At 40.8% G+C, this 12,377-nt stretch overlaps 1 protein-coding gene across 1 annotated transcript; it reads right to left on the bottom strand.

The window, feature by feature from the left end:
* Positions 1–3,749: 3,749 nt before the first annotated feature.
* On the bottom strand, positions 3,750–10,651 carry LOC138872074 (uncharacterized). Its single transcript, XM_070150056.1, has 3 exons — positions 10,246–10,651; positions 9,846–9,987; positions 3,750–3,816 (listed from the first exon to the last, which is right to left on the bottom strand). The coding sequence occupies exons 1-3, from the start codon at positions 10,649–10,651 to the stop codon at positions 3,750–3,752; spliced, it is 615 nt and encodes a 204-aa protein (XP_070006157.1).
* Positions 10,652–12,377: the final 1,726 nt, after the last annotated feature.

Here is a 12,377-nt window from a genome sequence, read left to right as displayed (position 1 = left end):
GGTAATCCGTTCATCCGGGCGACGCTAAGACGTATCAGGATTTGCGGCAGCATTATTGGTGGAGGAGGATGAAGAAGGATATTGTTGCATATGTGGCCCGTTGTTTGAATTGTTAGCAGGTAAAGTACGAGCATGAGAGACCTGGTGGTTTGTTCCAGAAGATTGAGATTCCTGAGTGGAAGTGGGAGCGTATCACTACGGACTTCGTTGTTGGACTCCCATGAACTTGGAAGAAGTTCGATGCAGTGTGGGTTATTGTTGATAGGCTGACCAAGTCAGCACATTTCATTCCTGTGGTAGTCTCCTATTCTTCCGAGAAGTTGGCCGAGATCTATATTTGGGAGATTGTTCGTCTTCATGATATGCCCATGTCTATCATTTCGGACTGAGGTACGCAGTTTACCTCGTATTTATGGAGGGAAATTCAGCGTGACTTGGGCACATGGGTCGAGTTTAGCACAACATTTCATCTTCGGACGGACGGGCAGTCCGAGCGTTCTATTCAGATTTTGGAGGATATGCTCCGAGATTACATCATTGACTTTGGAGGCTCGTGGGATTAGTTTTTGCCTTTAGCGGAGTTTGCCTACAACAACAACTACCAGTTGAGCATCCAGATGGCTCCTTATGAGGCTTTATATGGTAGGCGGTGTCAGTCGCCGGTTGGGTGGTTTGAGCCGAGAGAGGCTCGATTGTTGGGTACTAATTTAGTACAGGATGCCTTGGACAAGGTCAGGATTATTCAAGATAGGCTTCGCATAGTTCAGTCCAGGCAAAATAGTTATACCGACCGTAAGGTTCGTGATGTGGCATTCATTATCGGCGAGCGGGTATTGCTTCGAGTGTCGCCTATGAAGGGCGTGATGAGATTTGGGAAGAGGGGAAAGATTAGCCCTAGATTCATTGGCCCGTTTGAGATTCTTGATCGAGTGGGAGAGGTGGATTATAGACTTGCATTGCCGTCGAGCTTATCAGCCGTGCACCCAGTGTTTCATATGTACATGCTTCGGAAGTATCACGACGATCCATCCCACGTGTTAGACTTTAGCACTGTCTAGTTGGACAAGGACTTGTCCTATGAGGAGGAGCCGATAGCTATTCTAGACCGGCAGGTTCGTTAGTTGAGATCAAAGAGTTTCCCTTCTGTTCGTGGTCAGCCTGTTGAGGTAGCGATCGGGAGTCCGAGTCCGATATGTGGGGCCGATATCCCCATCTTTTCTCCGACTCAGGTACTTCTTTTCTATGTCTGTTCGAGGACGAACGGTTGTTTTAGAGGCAGAGAATGTGATGATCTTTTGGGTTGCAAGCAAATTTAGTGTCTCGAGGCCTTAAAACCCTCTTTTTATCTCCCCTCGATTTGCGTGCGCAATCCTGGTGCGTTTCCGGAAAGCTTTTATGTGAAAACTAAGAGAAATAAGGAAATTGGTTTTTAAAATTGAATAAAGTTGACTTTGGTCAACATTCTTGGTAAACGGACCCGGACCCGTAATCCGACGGTCTCATAGGGTCCGTAGTAAAATTTTGGACTTGGGCATATACCTGGAATCGAATTCCGAGGTCCCAAGCCCTAGAAATGAATTTTTAAAGAAAATTATTTTTTGGAAAATATACAGGTTTTTAAAAGTGAATTGATGTAATTCTTGATGTTATCGGGCCCGTATCCTTGTTCCGGAGCCCGATACAAGTTTGAAATAATAATTAAGTTGCTTCTATAAAATTTGGTAAGAATCAGAAGTGGTTTGGTATAAAATGGACCTATAGTTGAGAGAAAATGGAAATTTCAATGTGTTTGAGTAATTTTATGAATTTGAGGTTGAATCAGTAGTTGTTGATGTTATTTTTATGATTTGGTCGCACGAACAAGTCCGTATGATGTTTATAGACTTGCGTGCATGATTACTTTGGAGCTCCGAGGGCTCGGCTGAGTTTTGGATAGGCCTCGGAGTGCATTTAGACTTAGAACATGACAGTTGCAGGTTCAAAGAAAATTACAGGTCTTTGAAGCCAGGTTTCGCTGTCTGTGGTGGAATCTTCACGGCCGCGGTGGGGTCTTCGCGACTGCGGTGGAATTTATACGGTCAGCGGTGAGCAAGACTGAGTCTTCGCGGCCACACTCGATATTTCGCGGTCCGCGGTTGTCACACCTCCTTCTTCACCTACACCTCCGCAAGGGCGTAAAGGAGTTTTTCCATTTAAAGGACATTCGGAACGGGATTTAATTATTAATTATTTAGAGTCGCCACTTGAGAGATTAATGGTGTCCCAAGTCACCGATTGAATCCCGAACGGAGGAAAAATATGACTCTGTTACCACTCCGCGAACCAGAAATCCGAGTAAGGAATTCTGTTAACCCGGGAGAAGGTGTTTGGAATTCTCGGGCTCCGTGGTTCTAGCACGGTCGCTTAACTGTTGTATTTGATTTCATCTGATTTTAATATATGCTAGCTTATGTGCCTTTTATTAATTTTACACCGCTTTTATTATAGTTATTTTTAAAGAATTGCGACGTCATGAAAACGCATTTTGAACCACGTCGCAATCAATGCACCCGTAGTTATCAACACATTTCGATTTCGTCGAGATTTGGATTTGAGTTGCATCAATGCGCACCCGAATTTAAGAAGGTTATTTAATTAAATCGTGCCTAAAGATGCTAACGTAGTGTTATTTTGGGGAAAAGACATGAAGTTCTTTAAACAGCCATCCCAAATTCTAACTATTTCGATAATTATTTACTGAGGGCCCCACATTTATTTATTTTTGCGCGGTGAGGCTCGTCTCAATTTGTGAAACTCTTTTCTATCATTATTTATTTTATAAGAATTACGACGTCGTGAAAACGCGTTTTGAACAACGTCACAATCAATGCACCCGTGATTGTCAACACATTTTGACTTTGTCGAGATCTAGATTTGGGTCGCATCAATGCGCACCCGAGTTTAAGAAAGTAATTTAATTAAATCGCGTCTAAAGATTCTAACGTAATATTATTTTGGGGAAGGCCGTGAAATTCGCTAAACAACCTTCCCAAATCTAAACAGCGAGATAATTATGCTATTAATTACTTAAGGATCCTAATTGGTTAAGGCCAACATTTGTTAAATTTGAATTTGAACATCCGGGTGGAAATGCCGAGCAAATGGGCTCTGAACCCATAAGGCCCATCTCCTGCCATTGCACATGCTGTAGGCACAGGTCCTTAGAGCGCTAGGCATTAGGTATAGAGCAGGCCCAAAATTTGGCTTGCAGTCGTACAACCCAGGGATCGAATCCTTGGGCACCTTTTGATTTAACTAATTTCTCAGGCTTTAATGCACCTAGGCCCTAATTCTATTTATCATCTGACCAAAATTCTGGGCTACCTGCTAGTATGCCATGCCCAAAACTGGCCCAATATGAAGCTGTTAAATATGCAATTCATACTAGACCAAGCTTAAAAGCAGCCATGCGTATGGAACTCCAAATCAACTACAACTCTGCAGATTTAACTTCAGCATACTATGGAACTTAAACAAATTGAAAATGACAATTGTCTAAACATGAAATGCACAATTTAAACAGTCCACAACCTGGATTACATACATGAATCTAAATACCCAAATATTCACTTACTAATCGAAATGAACTAACTCATACTCGACAGTTTATCAGTCCAATTCATACAAACCAAGATTAGTACAGTACCTAAATGACATGGGTAAGCTAATTGTTTCATACATTAATTTAGACAAAAAACATCATAAAAATTTCAGAGATCAACTTCAGGCAGCATATTTTCTACAATTCCATAAACTTGAGAGTTACAGAACAAGTACCTGAAAATTGAAAGGAAAATAGAGAAAAGGAGAGGAATCAACTACTTTCAACAACAACAGCAGTAAACCCAGCAATATATACCACAAGACAGGCCAGAAAACACTTTTGAAACTCAGAAATACATGCAGCCCCACAGATCAATTCAACACATACTCCAAATATACTCCTGACCCTCACAGCTGAAACCAAACACACATGCGATACTGCTAAACCCCTAAACCCAGCTGAAGTCCAAAAACTAGTAATGAAACTGTGAAGCTGTTTCAAATTTCTCCATTTTTTGATGTTTTTGTTTTCTGAATAGTTTTGGAATTAAAATGCTGACTGAAATCAAAAGCAATAATAAAAGCTCAAATTGAAACTTAGGGCTGAAGGCAGAAGAAGAGAGAGGAACCCCCTTTCCCAAGGCATTTCATGCCCTTTTATAGGCAACCCCAAAGAGAATATATCAGGTTCTGATTTTCCAATCAGTCCTTCCCTATTTTCAGTTTGGTCCCTCTTATTTTTATCTTGCTAAACAAGTAACTGCATTACAATTATCAAAATCTACACTTGCACCCCATTCTAGAAGGCCCTAAGGTATTCCTCTACCCATACAATACCTATACTGCCTTTCCATATACCTTGATATTACTATTCCTATCAGAACTACCCTTTTCCATACCCAAATTACCCCTGAAAGCCTTTCAAAATCACTGAACCTACCCTCATCCTTAACAGCTATACCCAATACCCTAACCCAATCTAAAACTAACTGAAATTAATTAACTAACATTCAGAAACTAACTAATCAGACTGACCAAAACCAATTCTATTCAATTATACCAACTCAAACAAGCTAAACGAAATTAAACTGATCTTAAGCTACCATGATTAATATTAAGTGAACTTTAAACTAATTCTTAAACCATGAACTTACAATCATTCAACCAAATATCAAACTTAGAATCAACAGTAATTAACAGAACTTAAACTAATGCAATTAAACCATAAAATTAATAGAACAATTAACGAAACAACACTGTAAATAATACTTCAAACATGCAATTAAAAGGAAGCAAATAAAACTCACAAAGGCATGAGGGACTCCGGCCAGTCAGAAACATCTGAATCCTTTCAGATTTTTGACGCGTAACATCCCTAACCATGTGTTCTTACAAGAGAACACATGGTTAAGGATACTACGGTTCGAAATCAAAAGGATTTGGTTTTAGGGTTTGGCCAGAAATTCTTAGATCTAAGATTCGGGCCGTTTCACGGTGATTTGAAAGAAAATAGCCGTGGATTAGTGTTGAGGAAGGGTCGGGGGTTGTGGGATGTGATTTTGGACTGATTTGGATGAACTTGTCACTTGGCCGGAGAACTTCAAACCAAGATTCGACGAGTTTCGGCCTTATTCGAGGTACACCAGTGGGTGCAATGGAAAGAGGAGAGTGAGGGGGATCTGTGGTGTTAACCTCGGAGTGAACGACGTAGTTTGTGTTCACCGCCGGCGAGGGGTTTGATGGCGGCGCGGGCTAGGGTTTGTTGAGGGGAAGGGTGGGGTAAGGAAGACGATGCAAATGGGGGTAAGGGGGAAGGTTCGGACCCTTTTATATTAAGAACCTCGTTAGTTCCAGACCGTTGGATTGATGAGATCCAAAGGTCCTGATCCAGGGACCCCGAAACGACGTCGTTTCGTCAAGAAGGGGGGGGGGGCAGACCGGGTAGGGACTTGGGCTGGACTGAATTGAAATGTTTTTGAGGCGTTTGGGCCTGAGATGTTTCAATGCATTTGGCCCAAATTTTGGGTCTTAAATAAGACCACTTTGTGTACTCTTATTCTCTTTTTATTTTCTTTTCTTACTTTTACAATTTTTATAATAATTTTTTATAATTTTTATAAAGATGTAAAACTAACATGAAATCCCGATTGTTTTAAAACAAAGACTAATTAATTCCTAAAATTGTTCAAAAACTATTTCGTGACAAATTCACAATAAAAATTATTAAAAACGCAAATGTGAACTATTTTTTGTGATTTTCATGCTTTGTTCTAAACAAATTATCCCTTAATTGATACTAAATATAAAAATTAAGACCTAAATGCAAATGCATACTCTTTGTGTTTTATATGAATTAACATGCACAAATAAGATGCCAATAATTAACACAAAACGCCACCAAAATTCACAAGAATTGTAAAAATAAAGAAAAAAATATTTTATTGGAATTTTGGGAATTATTCATATATAGGGCAAAAATCACGTGCTCACAGCTGCCCCTCTTTGCTCGGAAACGCGAAAGGTTTTCGGGCAAAGACAAGTGAGCAAATACGAGCGATTTTTGCCCGTTTGAAAATTCCGTGCGAAGCATTTTTTTGAAAAATTTGACCGCATCCTGCTTCGGAGGTTGCCTACATATCCTGGGCTAAACAGGAATCAGGTCAGTGTAGTTCGGGAGTGTCTGGTAGCTGGGACTACCAGGAACTGTGATTACACTACGCTTGCTGCTGTTACTGCTTGCTGACCTCCCTTATTACATCATGTCAAAGATAAAAGAAGCTAAACTAACTATGCTCTATGAATTATAAAAAATCCTATCTAAATTCTTCAAACTTGCTCTTGTACTTCCTTGTTGCCTTGTTGTCTTGTGTTTTCTCGATAAAAATCCATATTGCCATTCCCTTAGGCGGACTCCCAACTTCCGAAACTTGAACTGTATGCATTCCTCTGTTATACAGGCAGGCTCCTGACTTCTGAAACTTGAACTGTTTGTATTCCTCTGTTATACAGGCGGGCTTCTAACTTCCGAAACTTGAACTATATGTATTCCTCCGTTATACAGGCGGGATCCTGACTTCTGAAACTTGAATCGCATGCCTCTATTCTTCAAGCGGGCTCCTGTCTTCAAAATAAACAAAGAGATTGATTGAAAACTAAAATTGAATTATATCACCTCTGTTCTCCAGGCGGGCTCCTGACTTTTGAACCTAAAATTAAAACTACTCCTCCATTATCCAGGCGGGCTCCTGATTGTTAAACTTAATTTGTATGTCTCTATTCTTCAGGCGGACTCCTGATTACTAAAATTAAATTGTATGTCTCTATTCTCCAGGCGGACTCCTGATTGCTAAAATTAAATTGTATGTCTCTATTCTCCAGGCGGACTCCTGATTTTCGGGTATATGAACTACATCCTATTATCCAGGAAGGTCCTGACAACTTACACTTATTCTAATCATGCCAACTTTGCAATCGAATTCGATTCCCCTTATGCATTTCAAGATTATCTTGTATTTAATCAAACCGCACTTTGCAATTAAACCTGGTTACTGCTTATTTTCCTTCTTAGAGAATTCCTTTTCAACGACTAACTTTCTGCCCCTGTTACAATCAAAGAAAACTTCGTCAGTTTAAAATGGTGGTTAGTTGATGGCATTCTTGCTAAAAAATCCTTCCCCTGCATTGCTTTGTGTTGACTGATTTCCACATACTGACCCTGAACCGCTTGACTTCCTGACCAACTTTTAAATTTCCCAACATCTGGCGACCTAAATGTTTTACACCCCTACTGTTATTTTACTTTTCTGACCTTTTTGTTTGAGCTTTTGCCTTTCCCACGACATTCCCCAATCATTTCCCCGATGAAACTTCCGTTAATTCCCTATATTCCACTTTACATCACGCTCTGACCATATTGTGCTTTACAATTCCGGAAGCTGGTAGTGAGCTTTGAAGTCCCTTCTGCTTGCTTTGACCAAAACTAGCACTGGAATATCTCAGCCAGATAAAACCTTTAACAGAAAATGAAATGCGACGATTTTTGAGTTAAGTATAAGAAGAATCCAAAACCAGATGACTGTTTTAAGAAGAGAAGGAAAAGAAACTTATCTGAGCGAGACAGTTGGTACCCATGGTCATGACATGCATTTTGGATTAATCGGCCCAATCTGTCCAAATAACCAGCTTTCAATTGCCATACTTTGTTGCCTAGAACTTCCGTCAATTGTTTGAATTACCCAGACCTTACCCTTGTTTTTCTGCGGTACCTCGAAACATTTTTCCACCCACAAACCTTTTGCCATTTAACCATCTTTCAACTCACTTTCGCCTCAAGGTGCCCGCGAGGGTTTTCACCAATAAGACTCTCTCATTTATTTTTCTCTCAGCTCCCGTCACCTTACGGTGCCCGTGAGGGTTTTCACCCATAAGACTCTCTCATTTTTATCTTTTGTTCTTCTTGCTTGAACCAAAGTGTTGCTACTGCCACGAATTACCGTCACCTGATCGACTTGGCGTTTCCTAAAAATTGATCAGAAGGTCTTTCTTTGGACCATAATGTGGGCTTTTGAATTGGGTTAGAAAGAAAGGTATAAAAAGACTCAAAACAATTCAAATGGGTTCAAATTACAACTTTCGGAATCCAACTTTCATAATAATCACAACTTCTGCCCCAGTTTCTTGCATGGGGATTTTTGGATTTCTATTTTGGTATGACTGAACCTCAGAGTAAGGTTGCCTACGTACCCTTTCAGGATCAAGTCAAACGTAGTTCACTCTATTTAACTTTTGTTGTTGTGTTTTTCTTTCTTTCCTTTTCTTTCTCTTTCTTTTTTCTTTTCCTTTTCTTTTCTTTCTTTTCCCTTTCCTTTGTTTCTCTTTCCCTCCCTTTTTTTGTTTTTGTTTTTGTTTTTTTTTCTTCTTTCTTTTCCTTTTTGTTTTTCTCTTCTTTCTTTTATGTTCGGCACCTGTGTTCCCTGATAGTGTTGTTGATTCCGAAAGAGGGGTATGAAAAATAAGTAAAGCTCAAAGGGGATAACAAGGGATAATAGTGTTTGGATAGTAGGACAAAATGCCTTCATCATTTCAATCTTTAAGATATGCCAAATACAAATAGATACATTAAGAAAATAAAGAAATCATACATAATATCTTTGACCGCATCGGAATTAATGGCCATTTCTATACATTTTCCTTCCACATCTATCAAATACAATGCTCCGTTAGACAACACTCTGGTTATTACGAATGGTCCCTGCCAGTTTGGGGCAAACTTTCCTTTTGCTTCCGCCCAATGAGGCAAAATCCGCCTCAGTACTAATTTCCCGACTTCGAACTTCCTTGGGCGTACTTTCTTGTTGTACACTCTTGCCATTCTTCGTTGGTACAGTTGTCCATGACACACTGATGACAATCTCTTCTCGTCAATCAAACTCAACTGCTTAAGACGGCTTTTCACCCATTCATCATCATCGACCTCAGCCTCTGCAATGATTCGCAGGGATGGGATTTCCACTTCTGCAGGTATTACTGCCTCGGTACCATATACCAGTGAGTAAGGAGTCGCCCCCACCGAGGTACGAACAGTGGTGCGATATCCTAACAATGCAAAAGGCAATTTCTCGTGCCACTGTCTAAAGCCCTCAACCATCTTTCGGAGTATTTTCTTTATATTCTTATTGGCTGCTTCAACCGCACCATTTGCCTTGGGACGGTACGGAGTAGAATGCCTATGAGTAATCTTAAACTGCTCGCATGTCTCCTTCATCAAATGACTATTAAGATTAACCCCATTATCTGTGATGATTACCTTTGGAATCCCAAACTGACAGATGATATTTGAATGCACGAAGTCGACTACAGCTTTCTTAGTCACAGACTTGAACGTCTTAGCTTCCACCCACTTGGTAAAATAATCTATAGCTACCAAAATAAACCTGTGCCCATTTGATGTTGCTGGATCAATTGGCCCAATAACATCCATGCCCCACGCAACAAAAGGCCATGGTGCGGACATCGTATGTAATTCTGATGGTGGAGAATGAATCAAATCTCCATGTACTTGGCATTGATGACACTTACGCACAAAGTTGATACAATCCCGCTCCATCGTGAGCCAATAATAACCCGCTCGGAGAATCTTTTTTGCTAGAACGTACCCACTCATATGCGGTCCACAAACTCCGGAATGTACCTCAGTCATAATAGTTGTGGCCTGTCTTACATCTATACATCTCAACAACCCGAGATCTGGGGTTCTTTTATACAGCACTCCTCCACTAAGGAAAAACTCGCTTGCCAATCGCTGAATCGTTCTTTTCTGATCACCGGTGGCCTGCGTTAGATATACTCCATCTCTAATGTACTCTTTGATATCATGGAACCACGTCTCTCCATCGATTTCCTCTTCTATCACATTATAGTAAGCATGCTGATCACGGACCTGAATCTGCAATGGATCAACATAAGCCTTATCTGGATGGTGCAACATTGACGCCAAAGTCGCCAAAGCGTCAGCAACCTCATTATGAATCCTTGGAATGTGCCTGAATTCTATGGCCTGAAAATGCTGACAAAGCTCATGCAGACACTGCCGATACGGTATAAGCTTCAAGTCCCGTGTTTCCCATTCCCCTCGAATCTGGTGTACCAGTAGGTCCGAGTCACCCATGACCAAGACTTCCCATACACCCATATCTACAGCTAATTTCAATCCCAATATATACGCCTCATATTCTGCCATGTTGTTTGTACAGTAGAAACGAAGCCGAGCTGTAACAGGGTAATGCTGACCTGTTTCCGAAATGAGTACTGCTCCTATTCCCATGCCTTTCATATTTGCAGCCCCATCAAAGAAGAGTTTACATCCCGACTTCTCAATTTGTTCTAATTCATCAATGTGCATCACCTCTTCATCAGGGAAATAGGTTTTCAAAGGCTCATAATCTTCATCGACGGGGTTCTCAGCCAAATGATCGGCTAATGCCTGTGCTTTCATGGCAGTCCGTGTTACATATATAATGTCGAATTCTGTAAGCAAGATCTGCCACTTTGCAAGCCTTCCTGTGGGCATGGGTTTTTGAAAAATATACTTCAACGGGTCCAAGAGAGATATAAGGTAAGTAGTGTAAGATGACAAATAATGTTTCAACTTCTGTGCCACCCAAGTTAGGGCGTAACATGTCCTTTCCAGATGAGTATACTTAACCTCGTAAGATGTGAACTTCTTGCTGAAATAGTAGATAGCCTGCTCCTTTCTGCCCGTAACATCGTGCTGCCCCAGTACGCAACCGAATGAGCTGTCCCCGACTGTTAGATATAAAATCAAAGGCCTCCCTGGTTCTGGCGGAACCAACATGGGTGGGTTTGACAAGTACCCCTTTATTTTATCAAAAGCCTCTTGACATTCATCACTCCAATTGACCGCAACATCTTTCTTCAACAACTTGAAAATCGGTTCACATGTCGCCGTGAGCTGAGCAATGAACCTGCTGATATAGTTCAATCTTCCCAACAAACTCATCACCTCGGTTTTGCTTCTTGGATGTGGCAACTCCTGAATAGCTTTGATCTTTGACGGGTCTAATTCAATACCCCGTCGGCTGACTATAAACCCCAACAACTTCCCGGATGGCACCCCGAAAGGACACTTTGCAGGATTGAGCTTAAGATTGTACCTGCGAAGCCTTTGAAAGAACTTTCTCAAATCCCTGACATGGTCGGATTGCTGTCTAGACTTCACGATCACATCATCCACGTATACCTCAATTTCCTTATGTATCATATCATGGAAGATGGTTGTCATGGCCCTCATATAAGTTGCCCCAGCATTTTTCAAACCAAACGGCATGACCCGATAATAATATGTTCCCCACGGCGTGATGAATGCCGTCTTTTCCGCATCCTCCTTGTCCATTAGAATCTGATGATAACCCGCATAACAATCCACAAAAGAGCCAATATCATGTTTGGCACAATTGTCGATCAGTATATGGATGTTGGGCAACGGGAAATTATCTTTTGGACTTGCCTTGTTAAGGTCTCGATAATCGACGCACACCCTGGTCTTGCCATCTTTCTTTGGCACAAGCACGACATTAGCTAACCAAGTGGGGTACCGTGTAACCTGAATGAATTTTGCCTCAAACTGCTTGGTAATCTCTTCTTTGATCTTCACACTTATGTCCGTTTTGAACTTTCTCAACTTTTGCTTGATAGGAAGGAGTGCCGGATCAGTGGGTAATTTATGAACCACCAAATCGGTGCTTAGACCTGGAATATCATCATATGACCATGCGAAAACATCTTTGTACTCATGCAATACTTTAATTATCTCCTCCTTGAGTTGTGGCTCCAGATGAACACTTACTTTAGTTTCCCGCACATTGTCTTGATCCCCTAGATTAACCGCTTCTGTGTCATTTAGGTTAGGTTTGGGTTTTTCTTCAAAATGACTTAATTCTTTCCTAATTTCCTCATAAGCTTCATCATTGTCACAATCCACCCCATCATTACACTCGATCTCTTGTATTACTACTTCTGAGCTAGATTGGCTTTTAAAACTGGGCCGAAGATTCCTCATGCATGTCATATCATTGATATCAACATAAAAAGAACTGTACAAAAAAAGAAAAGAAAATGGAAAGAGAATTAGGGACGAAGAAAATTGCATTTCATTAAATGTAAAGACAAAAAGGTTTTAACTCGTCCAAACGGACGGAACATAGCATCTGGATTACAAACCCTGGAATAATCCAAGTGAAAAAAAGGAAAACAAAACCCACTACCACGACTCCCTA

Source organism: Nicotiana sylvestris, chromosome 1, assembly GCF_000393655.2.
Source record: "Nicotiana sylvestris chromosome 1, ASM39365v2, whole genome shotgun sequence".
In the NCBI taxonomy this organism is placed as follows: domain Eukaryota; kingdom Viridiplantae; phylum Streptophyta; class Magnoliopsida; order Solanales; family Solanaceae; genus Nicotiana; species Nicotiana sylvestris.
Note: the sequence above shows the minus strand (reverse complement) of the source record. Positions and strands in the feature narration are given on the sequence as shown.

Coding starts and splice junctions, on each gene's coding strand:
- LOC138872074 (XM_070150056.1), bottom strand. CDS start 10,651: ATGCCCACAGGAAGGCTTGCAAAGTGGCAGATCTTGCTTACAGAATTC. Junction 9,988..10,245: donor ATGGGAAGTCTTGGTCATGG/GTGACTCGGACC, acceptor ATAATGTGATAG/AAGAGGAAATCGATGGAGAG. Junction 3,817..9,845: donor TTCCTTAGTGGAGGAGTGCT/GTATAAAAGAAC, acceptor TTCAATTTTCAG/GTACTTGTTCTGTAACTCTC.